This window comes from Rhea pennata, chromosome 17 (genome assembly GCF_028389875.1).
Source record: "Rhea pennata isolate bPtePen1 chromosome 17, bPtePen1.pri, whole genome shotgun sequence".
Taxonomy (NCBI): Eukaryota; Metazoa; Chordata; class Aves; order Rheiformes; family Rheidae; genus Rhea; species Rhea pennata.
Genome location: NC_084679.1, coordinates 10,078,813 through 10,106,572, shown reverse-complemented (window position 1 = coordinate 10,106,572; position 27,760 = coordinate 10,078,813). Strand labels below are relative to the sequence as shown.

At 39.5% G+C, this 27,760-nt stretch overlaps 1 protein-coding gene across 2 annotated transcripts; it reads left to right on the top strand.

The window, feature by feature from the left end:
- Nucleotides 1–70: 70 nt before the first annotated feature.
- Nucleotides 71–27,158, top strand: PPM1F (protein phosphatase, Mg2+/Mn2+ dependent 1F). Of its 2 annotated transcripts, XR_009960142.1 has the most exons (8): nucleotides 71–297; nucleotides 9,875–10,005; nucleotides 13,657–13,856; nucleotides 14,461–14,649; nucleotides 15,837–15,980; nucleotides 17,100–17,193; nucleotides 18,134–23,317; nucleotides 27,082–27,158. XR_009960142.1 is itself a non-coding variant. In XM_062589915.1 (7 exons), the coding sequence occupies exons 1-7, from the start codon at nucleotides 122–124 to the stop codon at nucleotides 18,505–18,507; spliced, it is 1,308 nt and encodes a 435-aa protein (XP_062445899.1). In that variant the 5' UTR covers nucleotides 71–121; the 3' UTR covers nucleotides 18,508–23,337. The 2 variants fall into 2 exon arrangements, 1 of the variants encoding a protein (XP_062445899.1); XM_062589915.1 differs by lacking the exon at nucleotides 27,082–27,158 and having other exon boundaries at nucleotides 18,134–23,337.
- The last annotated feature ends 602 nt before the right edge of the window (nucleotides 27,159–27,760 follow it).

Below are 27,760 nucleotides of genomic sequence, written 5' to 3'. Positions count from 1 at the left end.
CCCCGCGCTCCACTTAAAGGAGCCGTCACCGCGCCCTGTGCGCCCCCTCCGCGCCCGTCCCCGCCGGCGCGGGGCCCGCTCCCGGCGAGGCGGCGGCGGTCGTCAGCGCGGCGCCGCCGCCATGGCGCTGGAAGCGGAGGCGACGGGGGCTCCCCTGAGCTCTTTCCTGAGGGACTTCCCGTCTCCTTTGGGCCCGGGGGAGCCGCTGCCATGGAGCTCCGCGGGCAGCGGCGCCCTGAGCCGCGCCGAGGTGCCGGGCGCGCTGGCCGAGCTGGCGAGGGGCCTCTTCGGCGGCAGGTGAGCGCGCGGCCGCCCCCTTCCCCCGCCCGCCCGCCCGCCTCGCCCTGCCGCGGCCGTTGGGGCGGGGGGGGGCGCGCGCCCTGCCTCCCCTCAGCGGCTGCGGCGCGCGCCGCGCTGACAGTTGGCGCCCGGCGGGGCGCGCGGGGGAGGGGCGGCGCCGCTGAGGGAAGCGCGGCGGCGGCCCGGGCGCCCGGCGCGGCCGTGCGGGGCTGCCAGCCTCGCTGGCGCCCGGGGACATGAACAGGTGCAGGCGCTGGGAAGGCCGCCGCGGAAGGCTTCCCTCCTGCCGAGGAAACTTCCCGTCGCTGGCAGGGCCCTTGGCGTTGCTGTTGTGCCATCTGCTGCCTGCCTGGGGCTGCGTTTGGAAAGATCTACTCAAAATCTTCCCGGGGGTCGGGGGGTGTGCGTGTGTTTCTGTGAGTGTTCTCCTGAAAGCACGGCTTCTAATAGCGTGCTTCTCCTGCAGGCTTGACGGTGTCTGTGGCTTTATAGTAACGGTTGCAGGCTATTAAAAATACTTCTTTCCTGCTCGTGGTGCATGCGAGATTACATTACAATTCTGCAGTTAGCACGATAGGATGATTCTCGAGGTAAAGTGCCTTTAGTCTGAGTTAAGGTCCCTCAGGGCACCTGCGCATACTTGAAAGATGCGGAGAGAGGGAAGGAGTTACTCTGAGATGTAGCCTGCCTGGTAGGGCTGTCAAATGCAAGAAGCACACCGGTCAAAAGGGCATTCGGCTCCTTTGTCGCTCTTCCCACCCCTCCTGAGTGTCATTTTGAGTGGGATGTACTTGGATGGGTTTCTTAAGCTGGGGTTCCCTCAAAACTTCCAGGAGCGTAGTCACATTATTGGAAAACATAGTTCTTGTTTCAGTAACGTTTCTGTGATCCCTCAGTCTCAGGAGAGACAACTTGTAACCATCATCCTCACAGTTTTAGACTTCCTCTTAACACTGCTTTATAATTTAGTAATAATTTGGATGTGACTTGCTTGTTTTGGCAAGTTAGCGCTTCACCAAAACCAAGTTGTCCTGCTGCTGTAACGCCTTATATTCTGATGCACCTCGCTCTCCAGGTCAGTAGCGGGACCTGCGTGTTTGAGGCTTTACAAAGCTTCAGCCAGACCCCTTCACAGAGGTATTCATTGCTGTGCACTTTTAGAGAAGGTGTTGTGGATCCTCTAAAAAAAATTCCAAATGAACAGCTAAATCTGTGCTGTATTACTTGGGGTAATTAGTGAAGACAAGGAGATAAGGAAGACTGGTTTTGTTAGGTATGCTGAATACCTACTTACTAGAAGAATTTGATGAAGAGATAAAAAACAAGATTTGACTCTCTTGTATCTCTATGTACAATCTGGTGGGTTTTGTGAACATTAAGTATTTTTTTTTCCTTTGAAAGCATATAAGTGATTTTTTTTAGGTGTTTAAATTGCTTAAAAATGTCAAATGACTTCTGTGCTTTATAATTACATAGATACTCCTGGAAGCAACACTGCTGGATTAAATGGTGTGTCTAAACCTAAAAATTAGAAACACACATAAAAATATTTAGATTTTTATGTTGTACTTGAAGGAGATCAGGTGATCATTACATTAGTTATTACCTGTGCTCTGTAACTGAATTGTTCTCGAGTAAACCATTGCCAGGGCATTCCAAATTAGACTGCAAATTCATTGGGTGTACTGAATTTTTTAAACTGGCATTAGAATGGTCTTGGATGAGTGCTTAGGGAACAGTGTGACACAGGTCTTGAACAAATACTTATCGTATGGCAACCCATCTGCCATGTGGGCTAGGCTACTGTTTTCTAAAATTGGTTTGGGGAGGAAGCAGGGAGCTCTACAGATAAAGGATATTCTTCAAGATGTGGTGATTTTTGAAAATAGCTTTTCTGAGTTATTTATCTGCTAACATTCTGTTCTCTAGCAGGCATATTAACACGTGAAAGCAGAAAGGAATGTTGCTTTCGCAATACTTTCATCTCACCTGTCACTTCAGGTGTTTACACAAAAAGGAGCCTGCCATGTCAGAAACTGCATTTTTCACATACCTGCCCCACGGCCATTTCTGGTTAGACAGCCCGCTTTGTGGGGCTTCTTAAGTCACAAGGTGGCAAAATCTTTTTCTAGTGTCTCTCCTTCCTTGGGTTTAATCATTTTGTGTTGGATTACCAAAATACATGAAGGAAGGGGAAAGCAGCTGATAAAAGCAGAGCAGGATAAAAGTGCACAGAGAGCTGCTTATTTATGCATCCTTTCAGGAAATATAATTGGAAAACAGAAATACATAATAATAGTGTTTCATCTATTCTTTTGGTTGTCTGTGGGCAAAGGGGTGGAACAACTCTGTCAAGCTCTGTGCTTGGACATAGTACAGTATACTTCAAGTGTCAAATGTAGGAATCTCAGCAGACCTGCAACTCAGTTTTGGACTCCCAAGATGAAGAGGGAGGTCGTTTGCCATCACGGCAAGGCTGCAACATCACAATGAGTAGCCTGGGTTCTTGCATGCAGAGGGAAGGACTGGTAGAACCCAAGGCCAAGAATGGTAAGCCAGAACTGTGAAAGTGCAGCCCCTCTTCTCGTAATCCACATAATTAAGGACCAAAACTCAGCTCTCAGAAGTTTTAAAACATGTTTTCAATTGATCTGAATCCTTCAGATCCTCCACAAAAATAGATAAGGAAAGGAAAAGAAGGATTCTAAAGGTTTTGAAGGACTTAGAAGGTTTTAAGAGGTATTTTATTTTAAAAAAAGAGGGGAGAGAAAACTCTTAAAAGACTTGTAAATGTTTGTGTTGAAGTTGTTAAGGAGGCAAAAACAAGGCCATGTGGGGAAGCAAGTTCAAAAGTCACTGGATCCAGTGATCCACTGCTGTGGGCTGTTACGGTGATGTGTAACATATAGATGGCAGCTCAGCTGAAAATACACGTGTTCAAATAAAGCGTCAGGATAACCAGTTTTAACATTGTGAAGGTGTTGTTAAATGTACCTTGCTGACATTTTGCTTTGGTGCTTGTTCTATATTTCTTAAATTTGAGAATTCTACAACCCTCCAGCATCGCAGTTTGTGTTTTACATGATGATGAGTAACATTGAAAGGTTTGTCTGTAGATCAAAATGTTACTGGGAATTGAGTTTTGCGGACGGATCTGCAGTTCTGCTTCTCATTTCTTTATGGTCAGATATTTCATTCATACCTGCATAGATGTGTGGGTCACGCTTTGAGAGGCCCATGCTTGGTTTGGTGAGACAAGGTACAGTGATGTTTAGCTTGTCTTTTCAGTTGCTTGGAGGCATAAACCATTGTGTCTTTGCAAGGAGAAACATTCCTCCACCAGGAGGACTGCTGTGGAGAAGGGAACAGGGAAAGAAATGGTATTTGTTAGGTCCCATGAGGAGTTTCTGAACTCTGTTGCTTCTCAGAAGTGATTGCTTTGTCGTGTATGTGGAATCAGTTGGTTATTTCAAGCTTAAACCCCTTGGTTGTCTCTACTAAGCTAAATTAAATTATTGCTCTACAGAATTGGGGCAAGCTTAAGTAGTCTTGTTTTGCCAAATTTTAATATATGCACACTGTCGGGTAAGAGCTACATGCTATGACACTTGGCAGAAATAGATAAGTGTTAACGAAGAATCCTTAAATAATTGCTGAAGCTTTAGAAATTAATTAGAATTTTATTAACTTGTATTGAAACAGAGCATGAGATGAAATCAGACTCCCAATGCAGGAATTTCTTCTTTCCCTTGATAGGAGCTGAAACTTGTATGTCCATCCTGTGATACAGCGAAAGAACAATGTAAAATTCCAGCAGGCTTCCTGTTTGAAGAGACTTTACTACAAAAACAGTTGTGAGACTGTGGCTTCCTGTTCTGACCCCTCCCAAACGATTCACTGTTTCATCCTTTAGTTGCCTCAGCATCCTGTTTTGTGTCTTTGTAATGCTCACACCCAAAGTGTTGCCCAGGCATCTTTATTTTCAGCATATCCCTGCTTTGTAATGGTTGATTCTGCAATCCTGATGTTTTTATGCTTTTATGGGGTGTTAGCATGGAGAGGAAAAAACAAAACAGTCTTGCCTCTGGTTTACCCAATCTCTCTTTAAAACTCTCTTTAGTGTCTTTCTTTCTGAAAAATATTAATACCTTATCTACTGTGACTTGCTTTCAACAAATCCCCTTGAACTGACCTCCTTACTCTTAATTTGTACCATTAAGTGTATCAATGCAATGATAGCATCAGTACTTCTATTTGCTTGAATAAGTTTACAGTATTAACGATCAAGGTAACAAATAGCCAGTTTTGAAAAAAAACAGGTTTAGTTTTTAATTGAAAAGTGACTTTTGTGGAATTAAGCCTCTCTTCCTCTGCTGTGTTTTTTTTTTTTTTTTAATTTTTTTTTATTCCTGCTGAGAATGAAATGGAAGTAGCAGGTGACTCTATTATACACTTTCTGTAAAATTGTTAGATAATGACTGGAAAGCCTAAACAGATGGTGAGGATGGGATTTTGAAGGTGCTGCTTGTATTAGTTTCAGATCATCTGAAAAAAAGGCTTCACATAAAGATAGAAATTTATAAAATTGAAATTCTGTATGTAACATTGTTTCTTATATTTGTTAGCTTTTGTTTTAACTCCATCAGTGTTCATCAGCTGAAAGGTCTGATGTTGTTAACCGAATAAACCACTTACTACCTGCTCTGGGATTTCAGATGGTCTCTCCTTGATGAATGTATATTTGTACTTTTCTGGGCACTGTGGAGCTCTGGTCACCATTACCCAGGAAGTTCTGTGTACTGCTGTAATAAATAATAATGCTTAGAGCCACTTCAGTGGAAACATTCTGTAGTTGATTATAAGAATAAAAAGGGAGGAGGGAAACAAAACTAGGGGATCAGGGAGAAAATACTGAATACAGGCAGCTTTTGTTTACTAGGAAACTTGTGACCTGGTGTTATTCCAGCAGCCTGAGTGGATCTTTCACTTACTAGATAACTGCTAGCATTTGCAGATCTGCATTAAAAACACTTTGCTGATATAGCTACAGTGTGTACTGTGAACATGCACCGAGTCCACAGTGACAGAACTTTTGCATTACTGGCAAAGCTGCACTGTGTGTGCTTGTCTGGTGTTACAGAGTCTGTATAGCAAATGAGAGCAAAGATGATATTCACTCCTCTCTTGCTACAGCTGACTTATGCTAGAAGCTTTTGCTAACAGAGAGAGCATCCCTTTATAACCTGATGTAGGCATCTTTCTGAAATATAAATATACACTATCCTATATGCTAAACCAAAAGAGGGGGGAAAAAAAGCATGATGGTGCTCAGACCTGTAATACCACGTTTACTGTTGCTTTGCTGCCATGACTTTGATAATTAATTTGTAGGAAGAACATTATGTAACTTCTTTTTTTCCTTGGTGGCAAGTGATCAGCGGACTTCATGGATAACGTTGGCAATCTCTCGTGCTTGTCTTTATACAGTATAAACAGGAATTTCCTGACATTACTGTGGAAGATTGTGTGTGTGTGTGGGGGGAAAATGTGAATTATCTTCTTTCTGGAAAAGTAAATTAACATTCAGAAAGCTTTGTGTAAACATTGGGTATTTGGTATGTCCTGGTGAGAATCTGTACCACTCTCTACCAGGTTACACAGAACTCGCTTCTCTCTGTTTGAAGTGCTGAAGAGCAGCTGTTTGGAGTCTGCCATCTGTTGCAGTACTCCGCTTTCTCAAAGCTGCTGTAAGCTGTGGGCTTAGAGCACCGCAGAAAGCCTGTCGTGTGTTTTCAAGCCTTTGAGAAAAGCCTAAGTCATAGCTGAGGCAGTGACTGTGGGTGGGATGTAATGGCCTGATTTCTAGTGCTCTGGGTGGTTGTGTGCTGGAGATCTCTGAATGCACTCTCTTAAATTGGGGGAAGGGGAGTCTTCAAACTTGTGTCTTTCTTTTGCAGCACACACAGCAAATGGTATGAGGTATTTGGTGACCTATAAAACCAAATAAGAAACGATCTTATTAGGTTTCCCATTTTCCTGAAGAAACTCAGATATATTCCGTATTTTCTTTCTGAATGATATGTAAGGGGTTGGTGGCAGTCTTATTTGATATACATGAATATGCTGTGGATTTGGCATGACAGCTGTTCTTTTAAAGTGAAATAAAATAGGGAAATAAATTGTACTGCAGAAGAAAAACAAAATGAACAAGAAGAGAAGTTCAGTTCTCTAACTCATGCCAAATCTAGACTATGCAAAATATCAGTTGCTTTCTACTTCTGTGTGTAACTCTTTTGGCCTCAGGCACATGTATCAACAAAAGCTGTGCAGGCCTTCACGTAGGTCCTTTTAACAATGCCATGTGTGTGCAGTGGCATCCTTCAAGGAAGATGGTGTATAAACTTGAATGTGTTCTTAATTAACTGAAGTGTTGCTTCGCTCTTCAACTTGCCACTTGTATCTGTACTTAAGATTTTAGTGAGGCATGTATTTTACCCTGAAGTAGCTGGAGAATATGAACTCCATGCTCCAGCCACTGGTGATCTGACTTTAGCTGGTGGTGAAGCTACAGTGCCTCATCTCCACTGTTATAACATGTTTTCTCCTTATTATTTTTATTGTGGTCAAAGCACACCCTTTTTGTTAGCAAAGAAATAGCCTGTAGCAAAGAAATTCTACAACTCTTTACTACTAGCGCGTGTGGGCTGAGGCTAGGCAATTAGTGATGCGTGTGTCATAGGAAGGGGGCTGACACGTTTCTTCCAAGACTCTCCTGAGAGAAGGTAACTTCCTTTCAACATAACACACCCCTGTAGCTTCCCCCTTCTTCCCAACGCCCTTGTTTTCCCACTTAGAAAACAGCTAGAGTGTTTCTTCTGATTCATGAAAATTCAATTATGCTTGCTTCAGACTGTCAGCAGGGTGTCTAGGGCTTCTTTGTCACTTACTGAAAAATCTTTCCTTCATTCTTCTCTGTTTACAGAAAAGGTTTGAAGTGTGTTTTGGTAACTGCAGTGGGCTTCTACTTTTGCACTGGTTGCCATAGGTACTGTATCTGCTTCCAGATACTCTCTAGTGTAGTGAGAGCTCGTAGCTGTGTGTAAGAGGTTCTTACTCTTCGTTATGTATTTTGTTATATGTATTTAGTATATATTTAGTTATATATTTTGTTAACTCTTAGAGTCTTTGTTTTAGAGAATGGAATTAGAACCAGTAAACATCTGAAGGGAAGGTGCCGTTGTCATGGAACTCAATTTACCTGAGCTTGTGTGATAACCAGGCTTATCTGGGTGGTAGTATTGGCCTTAAGAGCTTATGAAGTAAGGCAGAAATACGTCCTGCTTGGAACTGAGGCTGAACTGAATGGTTAGGGTTTTATATATATATGTATTTTTTTCTATTTTATCTTCTGTTAGCCTGTCAGAAGTAACAGCAAAACGTTGTTGTTGCTGACTGTAACAAAATACAATCCCAATAAGCATCCATTCTGTTTTAGATTTGCAAAACAGAATGGGGAGGGGGGAGCAGGAAGGAAATGCATAGGAAGCATGCTTCAAGCTGAATGAGGCCTATCAGTGCTGAGGAATCTCTGAATTTCCTTTTTAGGAACTGAGTGGCAACTGGAAAAAGATGAAGGAAGTAACTTAACAACTTGTAACCCTTTTCCTTGTTACAGGCTTCCTATAATTAGAGGTTTAAAAGAGACTTGTGAATTGTGGCATTTTCTTTTTGGCTTTTGTTTAAGGTTCTTTTTAGGGACTCATTTCAGTGAGTCAGGGTTTTGGAGAGCAGAAGCCTACAAAGTTTAAAACAAAAGTGTTGAGCTTTAACTGAAGCTTCTAGCTTTCAGTGTAACTGAAAGTTTTTTGTGCCTTTTATTTTCCTGTTCCTTTACTTTGCACCTACAGAAAGGAAAAAAGGAAGTACAATTTTCTGGCTTACCATATCTGTTTCAGATTTATTGCTTGCTTGGTTTTCTAAGAGGTTGTCTGTTGGTGTCATTGTGATTATGCTGTTTCTAGTAAGCAAGCATTGTTACTTTGAGCTTGGGTTGGAAGAGCAACAGACTCCCCTAAATGTTAACAGCCCTTTACAAAGTAAAATAAAATCAAGCCAATTTCTGTTTTCCCATGATTTGAAATGACTGCAGCTAGCACTGAAAGAGTTGCAAACACATTGCTGTGTATTTGAAGTACTAAAATGACTCATTAAAGTAGGCCATCACTGCTGCAGAATGCATAACATAAAACAAGCTTCTGTTAGCAGCCTGTGGCTAACACAATGGTTTCTATTTGCTACCAGAGGAGGTACTCATACATGGCTGTGAAGAGATGACAAGGCCTCCCTTTCAGAAACACAGTGTTAAAATGCATTTGAGCTATTTGTTACTAGGAGCTGTAAATATTCTAAAAACCCACAGTCTTCCCTTTCCCACTCCTCCATGCACACAAAACCAAATTATCCCTGTTCACCTCCTTCAGGTACCAGTTGCTTCCATCATTTCTTGTTCTGTAACCAAACAGTTTTATGCAGGGCTTCCAAAATGTTTCCTGCCAAAATCAGTTCTTGCTATTGACTTGCTGCACATGCCTTAATGTCTTTATTTGCTTTGGTTGCATAACTTGATATTTTGTGGTATCAAACACTCTGTGAACAATGGGCACAATCCTTTTTATGGATATCCATGCTTATTTTTCATTGTGCTCATAGAAAATGTTTGGCATGTGTGCTATGTACTGTAATTGTTGTTGCCTACCATGGAAATACACTGAATAGAAAATAATTGTTTTCTATTAGCCCTGATTTAAAGTTGGATATGGCTTATTTGTTTGTAGGTTCAAAAGCATTGTTGCAAATGTGTTTCCTATGCAACACACAGCTTGCATAAGGGTAGGTAGATCATGTGGCATTATTGTTTTCTAGACACGTTTCAGCTGAATCTGAAGTCTTGGAGTCTTTTCTTAGCTTATTCTCCAGTGGCAACTCTTTGCAACTTCCTCCTAGGTGATTACTTGGGGGAACTTTTAATCGGAAGAAACTGAATATTAAAGGTTTGTAGGTTAGTACTGAGCATAACTCTTTCGTAGAGGGAAGAGAATTGGAGTCCTGAGTAACTTTTTCTGTGGTTTGCATGTACCACACTGCAGAGATTCTGACACTGTCTGTGTTGAGACAATGAACTGCAAGTGAGAAGTAGTGTGCAGTGAGTAAAAACAAAGTGTTTGCCTGCAGATACTTGTTAGAATTGAAGGCAGCAGTCCCCATCAGAGAGCACAAGAGAATGAGGTGCTGTCTGTGACTGAAGTGTGAGGGAATAGTTTGAAAACATGATTCATATGCTTCCTCCTCCTCACATAGGAGAGAGCACTGGTCTAACTAATGCTCTTACTGAAGACTTGTATGAATAAATATTGAACATATGGTTTCTTTCCCTAGTTTACTAATAAAGTTAGAATTACTGATTGTAATGATTTCTAATTTTGAGTTAAAGTCACCAATCATAAACATTGAAGCTGTAGCTCAGTTTAAACTAATGCAGTCTATTTTTGCTTTCCCTTCTTTTTCTTACCATCAGGGGCGTCTCACCACTTCTTGCAGCATCATTGATCCATGCCGCAGTTGATGAAGTTCTCCAAATAGACTTTACTGAATTTAAGAAGCAAAGTGTGGAAATGGAGGAAGAAGGAGATGAGGAAAGGTTCACCTGTAAGTATATATTTTTTCCTTTTATGGTTTTTCCAGAGGCTGCCTGTTGGAAGACTTCAGTGTTTTGAAACTTTTCCCAGAATACTTGGTTGGGATGCCTGGCAAGCAATAGTGAACAGAACTTTATTTGCTCCTACTGTGCATCTGTGGGATGAAAGGTAGCTATGCTAGTTTTGGGGCAAGATGCAAACATGATGTCAAGTACCCTGGACTGACTATATAGTTGATTTTCAGGAAGGGAAAAGAGTTTCTCTTCCCAGAAGTGATTAATGACTGAGTATGTCCACTTCTTGAACTGAACTACTTAAGAACTGCTCTTCATTGGAGGAATTCACTTGAACTGAATTGATTCAGCTCCTAAATTAAGTTGATAACCTCTTCTAATTTTTAAAGCGCCTTCTCTTTGTTGGACTGACCTTAGGTAATTACTTCTATACCATGGTGTTGGCTTCACCAGAATTGTTGTTACTGTGCAGCCACATGAAAACCTTAAATTCACCTGCATAATTCATCTTGCTTTTGGCTGTTCTTGGGAGTTGAATTTTGGGATCTGTGGCCAATCTAGAACTTGAACCTCCAGATCTTTTTGACAACCTTCTGGACAGCATCTGTCTTTATTGAGTCCTCCCCCCTCCCACTCCCACCCTCCAAAAAAAGAAGGTAGGATGATGAGGGATGAAGAAGCATATATTTTCTGCCTGATGTCTGCATTTTTTTCTATCTACCTGAATCAGGGAGAAAACAGGCCTTAGTGATTGAGTAGTGGGTTTGCACTTTATGTAGCAGATGGTCCTATTGCATTTACATGCTGAAGTATTTAACATTCGACTTCACCAAACCTTCACTCCCTATGCCAAGAATTTAAACAGATCAAGAAGCAGCCAGGATTTGAAGATGAAAATGGAAAAGAGAAATAAATATCTTAAGCAAACTAGTCTGCCCTTTAGGGGGGAAATAGTCACCCTTCCATTCTCCTAGGATGACTTCAAAGGCAGTTCTCCTTGCCCCAGGGGAAGGGGCTATTTGTCTCTAAGCAGAGCTCTGGTGCTAACCAGGAGGCTTCACTTTCCAGAAGCCTATTTCAGGATTTAACTACAACTCTGAAACAGGGCAAGGAGGAATGCACTTAATCAAATCTTGTTGCACCCTGAATATTTATTATCTTGCCTTAATGTTTGTAGATGTAGTTTGTCTGGGGAGATTTATCACGCTTCCAGCACTTTGTATGGAAAGAGATGGCTCCATATCAGTTTGGTGGGGGCCTAAACAAGCACTGGCTTTCCTCCTGCAGAGCACAGAAAAATGATTTTGTAGTCGACTTTAACAGAGAACGCGAGAGGCGAGATGCAGGAAGCCACAGAAGTATTTGGAACGAGCGAGGGAGCCGCGGGCGGCGCTCCGCGGCCGTGCGCGCAGGGCCCGCGGGCGGGCGACGGGCCTGCGCCCTCTGGCGCCCTCTCGCAGAGCTGCAGCCTTCTGGGGAGCCCCGCCTGCAGGTGGGGTCGCCCCTCGGGAGCTGCCGCGGTTCCTCGTGAAACGAGCTTGCGAGTAGGTTCCACAAGTCTTCAAGGGCCCTTGTGGATGGCTTTTCTAATCACTTTTCAGGTTCCCTTCTCCCTCACTACTCCTTGTTGACAATTGTTCCAGAACCTTTCCTGTTCTGATAATTGAAACTTTTTTAAATTTCCATCTTACATATTCCTTCCATTTTATATACGTTTGTTCTTGTGTGACCATCATTCTTTATATCAGATAGCTATTTGCCCTCCTCATATTGAGCACTATAAAAAACTGCTTACTGTTCAGATACTTGCATTGCCTAGACTCGGCAAAGAATATCTACTTTAAATGTATTAATTTCTCTGCAGATTCGGACTGTGTTCATGCATCTATTATACTTGTTTTCCCTGTCTTATAATTGCTTATTACATCACTTTAACTGTACAAATAGAAAAGAAAGATATTCCTTGTGCAACAGCACAGCATGGACTCTCTCTTTCTGCATTGCTATAATAACTCCCTGGAGTTAGAGAAGTGATTATCCAAGTGAAATATGTGTTTGCCTATATGAATACCACTATTTGATGTGGTGTACTGCAGAAGACTTTCTGATATGAAGGCACTAAACTCTGCCAGATTTCACCACCTTAATGTTTAAACAGTGATGCGTGTATGAGTCTTGCTGGTCAGTATTAGTTTACAAATTCATAAATGTCTTGACCAATAGGTGTAGACAAGACAGTCTAAGATTTTGTCCTATTTAATAATATTTGCGTATGTGCTGACTTAATTTTTAAAAATTTTATCTCATACCTATTTACATCTGTAATATTAAGCAAACCAGAAAGTCATTTTGCATAGTAAAATAGTGACTGTTTATCAAAGCTTTGTGTTTAAATTTAAGCTTTCTTCATTCTCCAAGCCCAAAGAGGTATCTGAAACTGGCTGTTATTGAAACAGAGAAATGCTTGAGAACCTGGGAAATAAAGGGAATTCTGAAAAAAACCTTAATGCTAGCAGTGTTAGCAGGAGTCAGGATAAAATAGAGGTCGTATAGAGTTAGTTCACAGAGAGATAGAAATGAAATGATGAAAATAGTTCATGCCACTGCAGTTTTTTAGGAAATACTTTAGTGGTTACCAAATCTTTGTTGTTGTATAGATGATCTTTTCAATGCTTTCTGAAGTTAGTTTATTTAGCTTTGGGACAGGGTTCTTGCTCAAATAACAAATTTTTAAATTATCATCTATTCTGAGAGACACTGCATTGCAAAGCTAGACACAATCCCAAACGCCACCACATTCAGTCTGATGAACAATAAGTTTGGATTAATTGATCTTTGGGAACTATCCAGAAAAGGATTTGAGTGTCTGGCTGGAGCTTTTCACACTATACTCGGTGGATGTTTGCAGTTCTGCTCTGTAATGACAAAGCAGGAAAGTGGCAGAGGTGTTCTTCTGTCTGTCTAGCTTTAAAACCCTGTGTGTTTAAAAAGATAAAGACAACCAGCTTAAAATACTAATCTTTTGTTCAGTTCAACTATGAGTTGAGATGTCAACCTCAATAAAACATATTCTCATACCTCCTTGTTGCTTTAGTGGAAGTGGTTTAGTAAGACATAGCCTAATTCTAAGCCAGGCTAATACTATTTAACCCTTCTGGCCAAGACAACAGGAGCTCTAAGCCAATGTGAAGATATTTCTACCTATACTTGATTATTTCTGTATTTTGGGGGTGTACCCCCCACACACACATGATATCCTGTTCATTTTACTTGTATAATAATAAATTTTACATTAAGTTTACCAGACTGATTTTTTGGACGTTAATGTAATTGTGTGTAATCTATTGCCATAAAACTATCAGCCATTTGATAAGCCTCTATTTTGAAAGAGAACTGATAAATAGAGTACAAAAAGCTGCTCTTATCCTTAATATTACACTGTTGTACATTAATGCCACTTTTTCTCTGCATTATTTTCGACCTACCATCATTCTTGTCAAGTCTGTAGAGGCAGAACACTGAGTTGTGTGTTTTTATCTAGCTTTAAGGAAAAAAACTTGAAGAAAGGACAAATTGTGTGTTCGTGCCCTATGGCATAAGGGAGAAAAATGGTGCACGCAAGTTATTGTTTGTCTTTTTGCTGTCAGTGCTGGATGGAGACTCATTGCAGCGCTGCTTCTTTAACAAGCTTCGGGATGTCTGCTTTGAATGGCAGAAGCAGTTGCCACCATTGAGACCACTGAAGCGTTTCCTGCTCGTTTCCATCCATGCCATCCGTAACACTCGACGGAAAATGGAAGACCGCCACGTTTTGCTCCCAGAGTTCAATCAGCTGTTTGGTTTATCGGTAAGTTTGGACAAAATTGGGGAGGTCAGTTTGTTAGCTTTTCAATATTCATACAAACACAGTGATTTAGTGATTGAAGAGCTGTGAAGTGCTAAGAATTTGTTGCCAGAGATGTTTATCACATCTGTGCTGGAGCAAGGACTTAGCTCCTAACAAACTGAGTCAGTAACTACTGCCTTGATGAAGAAGAATCTTGTGACATTGGTCTTCATGTCAGAAGTGATGTAGGGAAATGGGAAGTTCACCTAATGCTATGCTGTTGTAGTTTTAATGTTCTTGTAACTGAAGTAATGGATGAAAAAAGTGCAAAACAGCAGTTAAGCCAGGACAAATACCGATTAATGAAGATATTAGAGAATCAGTTATCTGTCACTTCAATTTCAGTGTATTTTCGAAGATATTAAGTGGCCAGCAGCAAATAATGAAAAATAATCCCACTGCAAATTACCTGTTCAATTCCTTTTGCACATGGGTTAGCTGATTTTAATTGCCGTAACCTGTGCAGTGGAAGAAAGACCAGAACAGAGAAGTCTTTGCTACCAGTCTAGGAACTCTTTTATTTTTGAACACTTGCATATCTTCCTGTCTCCCCTCCCTCCAAAAGGATGACACTGATCGAGCTTACTTTGCTGTATTTGATGGCCATGGTGGAGTGGATGCTGCCAATTATTCAGCAACACATTTACATGTAAATGTTGGACTACATGAAGAAATTGTTAAGAATCCAGCTGAGGCCTTGAAATGCTCTTTTCAGAAGACAGATGAAATGTTTCTTTTTAAAGCCAAAAGAGAGGTGAGTGAGTAGAGATAATTATTTCCATTGTATTTAAAGTGTAGTGAGAGTTGTTGGGCAAAATGGTATTATCTAGAAAATTTTGGCAGTGAGGTTCCTTTGAATCTCTGATTTCTGTATGAAATTATCTTGCATGAAAAAGCTTTCATTGATCAAATTATTTATTTTTTTGAGGGGAAAGAAAAATAAGATGACGGTGCTTGCAAGCTCATGAGATGACTGTTTGAAATGAGGAGCGAAGTGATTTAAATGATTCTGACAATTCAATTGTAGAGAACACTGTAGAGCCTCTTTGCCTAAATTAGGCAATCTCTAGATGTTCTGTTGTCCTGTCTCTTACCTGGAAACGAGATTACGCTTTTCCAAATAATGCAGTCACTGTCTTCCTTTTTCTTGTCCCACTGTTATTGTCAGGAGTGGTAGAAAGTTTACAAAACATAATCATGTAATTTAAATCATAAAAACAATTTAAATCTAAAATGTAAAATTATTTAAATCAGACTCTTCAGGCTTATTGATCTGCTTTGACTCAAGTTGGTAAAAGTCGAATGAACATTCTTCAGATCTTCCCAGTGGAAGGATGGTTTATTATAATACAATGCTTGTATAAAAGAGCTCTTGTTATAGCTGTAACTAAATACAGACATACTCACTGGTAGTATCTTCATTTTTGTCAGTAAGGCAGAAAAGAAGGGTCAGCATCTTCATTGAGTCTGACTCTCTCTAATCTTTTTGGGGAATCTAGGATTCCTTCCTTTGCACTCATCCTCATTTAAATACCTGAAGATGTGGAGCAAGATGATTGTATTTGCTAATGGCAGAGGTGAGAATGCCAAAGGGATTGAGGAGGTCTATGTTTGTGTTAGGCTGCTGAAATTCAGACCCTCTTCCATTTGTTTATCTCTTTGTATTTTCAACAATAAAGGTCTTAGTCTCCTTAAATCAATTTTAGAATTAATAGCAGAGAAGGAAGAACATAACTGAGGCACTGTCACCTACCTAGATGCTGGAATATGTAAACAGTTTGTTTTAAATTTTTCTAATCACTTGTACATTTTCTCAGCTCCCTTTCAATTTCTGGATTATAATATGCATTTAGGTTTGATTAAACCTAAATTTATAATATTGCTGTGTCACCTAGAAGGGCTTGTTGAATATTCACCTAACATACCTGTTTTCTTCTGCAGAGGCTGCGGAGTGGTACAACAGGTGTATCAGCCTTGATTGTAGGGAACGAGTTACATATTGCCTGGCTTGGGGACTCACAGGTGATGCTGGTGAGGCAGGGAAAAGCTGTGACTTTAATGGAACCTCACAAACCAGAAAGAGAAGTAAGCTTGACTTTTTGTTGCTGTTGTTGTTTTGTTTTTTTTGGGGGGGGGGGCGGGGGGGAGCAGGAGGGGATGAGGTAGAGGGTTTGTTAAAGGTTATCAATAAATTCAGGCCTGGAAGTCATTAGTAGTCATGCACTCCTCAAATGTTACGCTACAGAGAGGTGAGTTCTGTCAGAATATCTCTTGAAAGTCTTCAGAATCGAGAGTTCGTAAGTGTTCTGCACCTTGCATAATTTTGTCTAGTTTGGAATTCAGAGAATGACAACTTTTTCCATCTGTGCCCATGTTTTGAGAAGGTGGTTCCCATCTTATGACGCCCCCCCCCAAAAATACTGATAGTACTGTAGTGACTTCAGTTCCTGCTTGGTCTGTATTTTCAAAACTAGGAGTGGTTTGTAGACTTTTGTGGGATTTTATTTGTGAAATTTGAAGTGCTGTTGTTATAAATGGGTTTCTTAGTTTATGAAATCAGTATCTATTTAAAATGTTAGTGTAATTCAGGTCTTTCACGTTATGCTGTGTCATCTAAAAGCTAGTTTTAATCTATTAGCGTAACTGACTTAAAGTATATTGCATTTCTTACATATTTTAAAAAGCTCAGTATTTTATTATATGGACTATGGTGGGGATCCAGCAGTTTTAGATAGTTTCCCTTTGGCTCCACAGCATGAATAACTAAAGTAGTTAAAGTAATGTCATTGCAAATACCATTTTAATGTTACATAGTCTAACCATCTTGTCTCTTGCTCCAAATATATAAATATTTACCCAATTGCTGTATGAGATGGGAAGAAGTGGCAGGAGAGGCACTCATGCATACCGAAATGAACATGGTGATACAGGAAGTTAAGAATTCTGCTTTTTTTTACAGACAAGCAGTGATACGGTTGCAAAGTACGTGAGTACTAAGACTATGCCCAGTAGTCCTAGTAAGCACCCATTTTGGAACTGTATTCTTAAACACTTCTGTGGTTGTGGTATTCGTACTATACGTATAGAAGCTAAAGTTGCACATGGTTTGGGGTTTTGTCTTTTTTCCTCTTACTGGGTAATACTGAGGTCAGTAAGTCATGAGTAGGTTTTTGACATTAAAAACTGTGTTCTGCTGTATTTTAGGATGAGAAAGCCCGTATTGAGGCTCTTGGTGGCTGTGTAACCTACATGGACTGCTGGCGAGTTAATGGTACCTTGGCTGTTTCCAGAGCAATTGGTAAGCTAAACCATCAGAAATAGTACAGTTCAGATTTAATTTGATTAAAACACACCACCTAAGACTGTATATTTACTGCAAATGACATTTTGCTCAGCATGGACCAAGTAGCAAACCACTCTTACTGCCTTTGCTATAAGGCTAGCTGACAACTGTATTATTTTTACGTTGCTTACGTAACCTTACTAACTTTGTTATAAGCATAGAGTACTGTTTTATTTTTACATTCTAGCCATGACCAAACTTTAAGTTTATTGCTTCTCATAAATGAGAAATCAGATTGCAGCATCCTTCTTCAAATTATATATATCCAACAAAGTACATCATGTTAGTTGTAGTATTTCTCTTAATGGAAAGAGCTTTCTTTGTTACCAGTTGGGACAAAACAAGGAAGGACCTTGAACAGGAACTGTAATGCATGAACAGAAATAGGTTTGAATAAATCCATGTAATACTTCTTTGGAACAGTAGTAACTTGTGTTTGAAGGGTCCTTATGAAACTGAACTAAGCATATGAGCAGATCCTTACAGCATTATGCTATATATCAGGATAGCTAAGAAAAATCTTCTTTTCATAGCATTTTGAAGGTTGTATAAGAGGCACTCTTGCAAATGAAGACCCAAATATCCTCTTCACAAATATATTTCAAGGGAAAAAAAAAAGAAAAAAAACTTGGAAAGAATTTTCTTAGTTTCCCTGCAAAGTTAGGAAAGCATGAACTCCTTACAAACCTGCTGGAATTTGGTAGCTCCCAAGAGTTCTCAAAGAAACAAAGGCTTTCCAAGCTTATCCTGTATCTTTCAACTGCTTTTGTCCTGTATCAGGTATCTATGGAATATGATCTAGTCGTTCTAGAGGACAGTAAAAACAATTGGTTGTTAAGGAAGTAATTGCTTATATTTGAAGTAATAAAGCCTTTGTTCTGATTGTTTGTTTTAGGTGACCTGTATCAGAAACCCTACATCTCTGGTGATGCAGATGGAGATTCATTTGAACTAACTGGTTCTGAAGATTACTTGCTCTTAGCCTGTGATGGATTCTTTGATGCTATCAAACCATACGAGGTTGTAGACTTGGTCCTAGATCATTTAATGCAAACCAAAGGAGTGGGTCTCAAGGCAGCAGAAAGGCTAGTGGCTGCTGCAAAGGAAAACGGATCCAGTGATAACATCACTGTTCTAGTGGTGTTCTTGAGGAACCCTCAGGACATCTTGGCAGACTGTTTCAGAGACCCTAAGAGCATTGGGGCCGGTGAGGATGCGCGGAGCTCAGCCTTTAACTTCCTCAGCTGTGAGGCAGCAGCCACACAGTGACAGAATCCGTTTAGTCCAGAACATTGAACTAAAGGAATTGCTTTCTGTTGAAGAAGCCTCTAATAATAGGCAAAACGTAAAATGACAAATGGACAAATATTTAGCAAAAAAGCAAGCCTCCTTTTATTGAGCTCCCTCATGTCTTTTCTTTCCCTCTCTTCAAAAACTACTGAGCAGGCCTGGAGACTTGTGCAGCCATTTTTCCTCTGGGAACAGATTTTAAAGTGTGTCCCAGGGCTGCTGGTCATATCCCTCTGCTCTGGAAGTGGTAAGAAACCATAGTATGTATAAGCTAATGGATGAAAATGCTTGTTTGTGAATTCTGAGTGAAGCTTTAAATTAGCACTTAAAAAGAATGCTGTATGTTTTATATTTAATTTTGATGTTACTTTGAGGATTGGGATGAGAGAAGCTGTACCATCAAAGAGAAGCTTGTTACTGTGTGTGGCCTGTAGAAACAGGTTTGATGTGCCAGAGAACTGGGTGACCGGAAGTAGCAGCGTATGTGTTGTGTAAGTTATTTCTTTTTTCGTACCAAAAATGATATTAAGAGAATGTTGTGACCTTTCTTCAAACAAAGAGGTTAAATTATGTGTGTATGAGGAGTGGGAAATGAAGCTAAATGCTCCAGAGAAAGAGCAAGAAAGCTATCCAGAAATGCCCCCGGCAAAAATAATACAAAATCAGCTGCTCTTTGGGATGCTCTAGTTTATAAACTGGAATCCAATGTTTAACTGCACTGGATAATTTTTCTGTAGCAAACATACTTTCTTGGCTATTTAGCAACCTTGAAAGAAAGGACGCTTATTGATATGTTTGAAAGAGGTCCTTTACAGGTTGTATATGCTCTGCCAGTGACATGTTCTGTTTCTGCCATATTTTTATGTGAACTATAACAAGTGAATATTTTATTTTTATTTTAAAGGTTTATTTGTTTATTTACTGAACTTTATAGTTGGAGGATTTTTGCAGTGTTACTTTATTTTGTTGTGTTTTTTATTTAAAATAGAATTTTAAAGTGGCTATGTCTTTATTATGTGGTTTTAAAAACTGACTACCCTCAAGTGCCTTAAATACTTCATCCAAGCATAGACATTGCTGGCTTCCTGTCATAATCTGGTGAGCCGCTTTATAAAGTTTTAAAAATGTGATTTTAAAAATTTCATTAATATTAACGTTTAATGCACTTAACTATTTCATCTTCTATTTTTGTGAATGATTTAGTGAGAACTAGTTTTCAAGAAAACATCTCATTCAGTGTTGCCAAAGCTTCACAATACTTACTGTGATATCCCTCCCCTCCGTGCAAAAGCTATCGTTAGTTAATCATAAAGTAAATAGCTGATTCATCATGACTTTCATTTAAAGGCAAATATTCTTCCCATCTTCACAAGAAAATCTAATAGCACAAGCTTAAAACTGACTAGTAACAGAATTTTGATCTTAATAGGTTAAGCAACTATTCAAATTTGAAATTTTAATAGATGCTTAATGTTGGCCATATGTCATCAACTTTTTGAGACCAAATAACTTTTTTAAGGAGATGTGAAGCTAAGGAAAGGATGAAAGAATTTTAATGAACATGTATATTGTTGTGCAAGTGTTATACCCATTACGTGTTAGAGCCACAGGTTGTGTTTTATCCTGTCTTGCTGCCTGTCTGGCAAGAATCTCAACAAGAATGCTGAGTGGCAAATGTATTAGTATTTCTGTACCTGAACAAGAAGTAAGTGCTTTACATCTTGTAGTAAGATTGTGTGCCTAACGGAGAAGGACGACATTGCAGTATGTCAGTCCTGTTGATTCAAATGTGTTGAAAATTAGCATTGTTTAGGAGAAAACATAGGTAGAAGAGTTGTGGGGACTAAACAAAGGCAGAGCAGCGCTGTTTGTGTCCATGGGGTCTCTGGGGTGTCATCTAGTGTAGGACAATGCAGTTACCTGAGTGACTTGAGCCTTTTGCCCAATTACTATGGACAGTTGTGCAGTTTTACATAGTAACTCTTCAGTGAGCAACCATCACATTGCATAGCAGACTTGGTGGTTTTGCTGTGGAAATACTGTAGCTTTTCCATTGGAAATGTTGTAACCACTTTTCTACTGTGTCTTTTACTGCCCTTAAACAGGTGGGGAAAGCTTTCTGTGACAGCAACCTGGTAGCGCAGATGTTAATTTTTGTACTGAATCTACTTCAGCCAAGGAAGCCTCCAGAACAGCATAGTAATCCCTTTGTGCCTACATCTCACAGCTCTGCGGTTTCTAACTCAGATGTTCAGTGTCATGACCACTGTGCCTCTTGGTGTCATGGAAATAGAGGTCTCATTATTAATATAGTAAGAGTCACACAGAATTGTCCAACTTCACTGCTTTCTGAAGTTTATTGTTGTCAGGGGGTGAGGGAGAAACTGCTGAGTTCGTGAAGGGAGCTGTGAAATGTTGGCAAACTCATACTATGGTTTAGTTTCTGAAATTTTGCCAATTTTCTGAAACATGGGTGAAACCGAACAGGCCAAGCTCTCTGTAATGATCCTTCTGTTTCAAGCTTTTGGGGCAGATGGAAAAAATCCAAGTCTTACAATACATACTTACAGCCATGTGAGACTATCCCATCAAATTTGAAAGGAATAAGATTCAGGTGGGTGGGAGGGAGCTATGTGCTAAATGCACATTTAGAAACCTGTCTGTGGTAATCAAAAACTTAAATAATTGTAAAACTATGCTTTAGGGAAGAAATTCTGCATTCTGATAAGCTTTTCCTTTATATGGATGTTTTCATTCCGAATGACTTGGTGCATCATTTCTCTGAGATCTAAAGGAATAGGAATACTCCTCAGGAACTATTAGAGATTTTTTTTGGAGGAGGAGAGAAAGTGTTTCTCTAATTTCCAGAGGGTTTTTACTAGCTTTAAAAATTCCTGTTGGGTCTGTAGGAGGTTTAACGTGGTCAAGAAATGGCAGTTTGTATCCTGTCTGGACTAAATAAGGCATAATGCATCATCTAGAGTACAACCTGATTTCACATGCTATTTGCAAGGAAAGAATGGTTTGGGACATGTCTGACCTGCTCTTGACAGTCTGGAAAAACTATGGATTTTTTTTTTTTATAAAAAAAAATCAGCATTGATATAAATCAGTAATGTGAGTTTAACAAAGGATGCAACTATGGATTTTGAAAGAGTATTTTTAAAATTCTATTGAAAACAATCCTAAAAGTGATCTTATCCTTGGGATGGCATAACAACCTTCAACTTTTGCTTCACTTGTGACTTTGATACCACTTTCAGAAGTCAACAGCTATAATGTATAATTGTCACCAGTATGGGTGGTGGGAGTAGAGAGGTAGGAGCTCTAGCAGAAGATTACGAAGTTGAACTAAATAGTCCAAAAGCTGGAATGGTGCTATGTTTTGGATTTACAGTACTAATCTGCTGCATTAGTTTTCTCTTTCTTTGCTCTTGAATTTGAGTTTCCTCCTTGAGTTTCAAATGTGATTTTTTTTTTATTTTGTTTTTTTTTTCTCTCCCTTCATTTCAGCACTCTGTAACTAGTAAGTAATTTTGGTGAGAGAATGATCCTACATCTCCGGGCATTCCTGGTGTCATCTGAAATATTAATGCTTTTCTGCCAGTGTAAGGTATTGACTAATTTGTCTGTCTCCTCATTTTCTTTCTGATGAGTATGTTACTTCGATCTTGCAACAAAAACGATTATTGAGTCTAGCCAAAATCTTTGAAACCATAAAAGCTATTTGAAGGGTTCAAGACAAACGTTCAATGAAAATTTAAAGTAATTTCGGATTTTTACTAAACCTCAAATGAATGTCCTTGCCTGCATTTTGGCATCCAGTTTCAGAAAAATTGCTCCTTAAAGGAGCCTGCATTTGAAACACCACACTTTGAAATTCTTACCTTGTGCTTGATTGAAAACTTGCTTTTGTCATACTGCTTAGTGGGTATACAACATCGCCTTTTGGTATCGGCAATTCATTCTGCTACCCCTTCCTTCTCTACCTCTCGCTCTCCTAGAAAGAGATATACCTAAAACAGCCAAGTCTTTTGGTCTAATGTAGAAAAGATTAAAATTTTACAAATTCCATGTGACTTGCTTTTCTTTCTTTCTTTCTTTTTTTTTTTTTTTTTTTTTTTTTTTGAGGGAACATTTTATAGAGGATAGGCAGGAAAATTAAGTAAAATCCACCCTCTAAGTGATGGAGGAGTGAAAGAGAGAGACAGGAATGCATTTAAGTATTATTAATGCCTATTTTAAAAAGGAAGTGGGCTGGAAAATAGAGCTACCAATGTCAGTTCCTTAGAGTGAAATACCAATGCTTGAAAGAATTAGAAACACACCCATTAAAAGCAAAACTCAGATGTGGTAACTTTTGTCTTCAAGCAGCTAGGGATGGAATCAAAATACCCTGGCACCCTAGGTGACTTTCTGTGACTCTCCAGTTTTCAGTGGTAATGCTACTAAATTCATTTTTCTAAACATGCTATGTATAAGGTAGTGTTAAGAGGAAACATTCAGTATATGCAGTTAGTTATTGGTCACTGTGCAACTGCTACCACGCGTAAATGGCGTGAAGTGTGTTAATGAATTGATACTGCTAGTGAGCTCTCATAGGATGAGTAATCTGGCACAGAGTAGTTACAGCAGAGCTGGCAGTTGAATAGTGTTAATCACAGTGATGACTTTGAATTCAGATAAGTGTCTATTAAATGCTATTAAAGTCAGATGAGATGTTGCTCTTTTTAAATGCATTTCCAGTGCTATTAGCTTTCTGTCATGAAGAGCCACTGAAATTTCCAGGGTGTGTGCTTTTCTTCTTTTTTTGGGGGGGGGGGGAGGAGGAGGGAAGGGTTGGTTCAGGGCGTTGGCTGTTTGGAAAAGTTCTTGCTCTTGCTTTCTGAATTCTGTTAATAAGTAAATAAGTTGTGTGCATTAGAAAAACCATTTTCCATTGATAGTTTAAGGGAAAGCAGCTGTTTGGGGTTGAAACATTGCTCCCAGAAATCCTTTTAAAAAAAGCAAAAGTGTTTCTGAAAGAGGTGCCTGAGAAAGCAAATATTTCTAAACAGTGTTGCCCAAAACGCATTAGCTTTTAAGGAACCAGTAAATGTTGTCAATATGTAAAGGGGTTATTGGAGTGGACTGAGCTTCTGTAAGACTGCAACCCTATTGTATATAGGAGAGATTTTGTAGGTTAGGTAGGTTACTCTAACTCTTGTGGATGCAGGTATTTAATGCATAGCGCAAGATATAGTGTATTTCTGTTCTTACAGTGCTGAAGTATCAAGCAAATGCTTTAGGGAGAAGGTGGGGGGAATGTTAGCCACAACACAGCATATTGCAGATGATTCTTATGTAATACAGCTCCAGTTAAGCCTGAATTAAATTTCCCTTAGTCCTATTCTATTACTGCATAGCTGTCCCTTTCAGAATTGGGCCTGTGCTGTCAAACAAAATCCTGCTAGGAAGTACTGGTCCTAGTCCCCTTTTTCAGGAGCAAACAACTCTTGATGGACAAAATCTCTTTCAGGAAGGGTAGGAGAGGGAGAAAAGGGAGTTTTCAAATGACTGCAAAACTTCCTAATCTATGCTAAGTTATGTATTCTCACTAAGCTTGTTTTTATAGTACATCTGTTACTATTTGAATAATTATGCTAAAGATGATCGGTTTTCTGCCAAACCAGTCATAACCTTTAAAACTGACAGCACAGAAAGCATGAGCGTAGTCCTCTCTGCTTTCCTACATCTAGCCACTGAAACAGCCAGCCCTGCTGAGTTTTTGTTTTGTAGTGTAGACAGCTCTAAGAGCTAAGGCAGAGCCAGCCACTACTTGCATATGTTTTGGTTGTTTTTAATATATATGTCGTATATATAGCTGAAGCTACTTCTGTTGATTTCAGTCATGTCATCTGAAAAGTATTCAAATGGAGACATGAGGGAGTTGATCTGAACACGTATCTGTCAGAGACGCTTCTTAAAATGTTGCCTTAAAATGAGCTGATAGGTCTTTGAGGTCTTAACTTTAGCTCACTGAATAGAATGGGAAACAAAAATCTTCCAGAGAATCATTTAAATCTTTACTTTGCTGTGACCCACCACCACCTACAAGCGCACAAGGCCTCCCCCAAGCCATTTCATGTTGCCAGTTTAATGTGTGGGTTTTCCAATCTGTGCATGCTGCTGCTGGTGCACACAAAAATAAACAAAAGACAGCTGTGTTGGCAGCCTAGCAAATTTAGCAAGATGCAGCTTTTGTCAAACAGAAGAGGGTAAAATCAATAGGGAAAGAAATGTTTTCAAGCTTCTTGGAATGCAAACAATGGAATAAAAAAACACAGCCTCAAAGAGCTGGCAGTGCACTGTCAACTTAAAACCACTATTTCAAGCAAATGAATTTGTCTCCTTTGTAATGTCTGCTTTATTTTGTTAACAAACTCCTTTTAGCTGAAGTTTCATGTCTTTTTGCTGATACGCCCTTTTTAGTCTGGAGAAGATATATTTAACTTTCTGAGAAGCTGAGTGTATCTGGGTTTTGTGACTATTCTAGTTAGATTATGATTATTGAATTTTCTCTCAACTATTAAGCCTGATTTATTAATTCCCAGGAGATGTTAAGGATTTAAATGGCTCTGGATTACCATGCAGAAGAGAACATCAGTCTTTCCCATTCTAGTGGATCACTTTATGAAGTTTGTTATCATTTAGATGGCAGTATATTAGGCATGTGGGAGGTTTGCCCAATGGCAAGCAAAACTGGAACATTTGACCATTAACTGCCTGGAGTAGGTATTTATCCTTTTGCCTAAAGAATGATGGTTCCTTTTGGATATCTAAGGATAGAAATAACAGCTAGGAAGCTAGAGGGATCTTATGGGGACCTTCTCAGGGCAATTAGATACTGTGGCTTCTCTTTTATATTGCTGTTTCCTGACTCTGTTTAAAGGCATTCTGCTTAATATGGGATGATTAATGCTGCTGTCATTTTTTCCGTTGTGGGTTTGACAATTTTCATATTTTTAATAATATGTAGATGTTTGTTTTGTTGGGGGTTAGAAATTTATGCAAAAAGCATATAGCTTTTCTTATTTCCTTTTCTGAAAATCAGACCTGCTCTAACTCCTCCTTGTTCTCTTCCCAGTCTCGTTTTTCTTCTACCAGCCAAAATGTGCCAGCCAAAATAAAAATGCTATTTCATAGTCATTAAACTCCATTGGCTGTTAAGTCACTGTAGTTGCTTAAAAAAAAATTATCTGTGTTCGTAGTAAGTATAGTCTGATTCTTGGAGGTCTGCAACTCCCAAGAGTGTAGAAAGTACCATGTAGGAAGATGCAAGACTACAACTGGTGTCTTTCTGACACGGACCAGTATTGGATGTGCAGGAAGAAAATCCTGTTATTTGCATGTCATTACATAGGAATGCTTATGCTTGCTCCAGGAAACAGGAGCTCTCTTTCTCTGACTACAGGACTTGAGAACATTTATTCTGTCTGTATCCTTTGTTACAGCAGAACTGCATTTTTAACCATTTGCACTGTGTTTTTTTTTTTTTTTTGGGGGGGGGGGGGAGGAAGAACAACAACAACAAAAGAAGCCACTTTTCAACTTCCTTTACCTCCTTGGTTCTTCTTCTTTGCTGCCCTAGTTGACTGAACAGACAGGTTGGTAACTGTAGCATACTATGCGGCTAATCAACCTTTCAGCTAATGTAATTCTGCAGTATCTGGTCTGTATGAGAACTCCAAACCCATACTTATTTAGTGGTAAATTAGGCTTCTGTAACTATTCCTGCTGACTTAAAAATATGTGTTCTTATCAGTATTAAAAAAGTCCAAGAGCAGAATGCTTGCTTTAGGCACATTTCTTGCCACTGTGTTGGCTAATGAACCTTGAATGAAAGTAAGAGGGCCAGTGACTCTGAAATAGGAGCTGTTAGCCAGGCATGTATTTCTAGTCCTTATTTATTTTGTATGTTAATCTGCACTTGTGATCTTGAGCAGAAAAGCTGTTTAACAGCAGGTTTCTTAAAGTGTCACTTAACCAGTTATCTAGTTCCTTGAAACTCTTCTTACTCAAGCTGACTGGTTTAGTGCGCAAGTCAAAAACCTGCTGTTAGTGATCATTACATGCTATGCATATTGTATGTTTGTTTATGTGGATTGTTCTAATAGTGCTTGTGTGTATTTTGCTACATTACTGTATATATATATATTTATATATATAAATATATATATATAATGTATTGCCTGAGGTTTAATTGTTTGAATTTTTTTGTATTGTCACTTTTGTATTCACACAGTGCCTCATGTATCTATTTGCATATTGCAAGAAATGTTTCAAAGCAAAGATTGGAAACAAGTGGGGATAAGAGCTCTCCAATGTAGGATCTGATGTTTTTTGAAGTATTAATAAAGCATAGTGATTTGGAGTAATGTTTGTTTCTTCTCTTAAATGTGTTTTTCATTTTAATCCTTTGAGTAGCTGAAGCCTGTAGTCATATGGCCCACATTTTTGTGGGGTTGCCATGTTATACTGGTGGGTGTCACCAAATCTTGCTCTCTTCCGTAGGACCTTTCTGGAAAAAGAGGCATTTCTGGAAAGCATTAGAAGAAACAATCCTTGGACCACAGAGCATCCTGAAGAGATTGTTCCTAAAGTCATCTTAGAAATGGCCTGTGTACTTCTGTTCTCATTCATTCATCTGATCTAAGTTTTCTTTGATTCTCTTTAGCAGCGAACAGGAGGATAAGGTTGGCTTGCTACCTAATGTCTTCCAATGATGAGATAATGATCTGAAAATCCCTGTTTCAGCAAAGATGATGAGAATTTAGTTACTTGCATATTTGCTGAAGAAGCAATGTGGCAGAACAAACAGTGAATTCTTAGGGTATGTTAGGGTTAACTCTAGGAGGAGAAGTCCAGAGCATAGAGGAAGTTTTGAGAGGGATTGCAACTTTCAAAATACGAGGGTGGCTAAGGAAATAAGTTTATCTTTGTGATTGTTTCTGAAATGCTGGTGCCAATATCTTCAAGAAAGGAGGAAGTAAGGGCAGCAGGACAGAGATAATGGACCTCAAGAAGCAAGTCTTGGCAGTCTTGGGGATCGGAAATATGCAGTCTTTTTAGGAAGCAAGCCTAAAGAGTAAAGAATAATTGGCAATTACTGAAAGAATTTGTTGTTATTCGTGTACTATGTCTATCCCAGTGAACAGGAAAATAAAAGTAAGATTCCAAGATGCTGCAGCAG

Bases quoted from the DNA above. Each gene is read 5' to 3' on its own strand.
- PPM1F (XM_062589915.1), top strand. From the start codon at position 122: ATGGCGCTGGAAGCGGAGGCGACGGGGGCTCCCCTGAGCTCTTTCCTG. The intron at 14,650-15,836 runs GTGAGTGAGTAG...TTTCTTCTGCAG, and splicing joins TTTTTAAAGCCAAAAGAGAG to AGGCTGCGGAGTGGTACAAC. The intron at 15,981-17,099 runs GTAAGCTTGACT...GCTGTATTTTAG, and splicing joins CTCACAAACCAGAAAGAGAA to GATGAGAAAGCCCGTATTGA.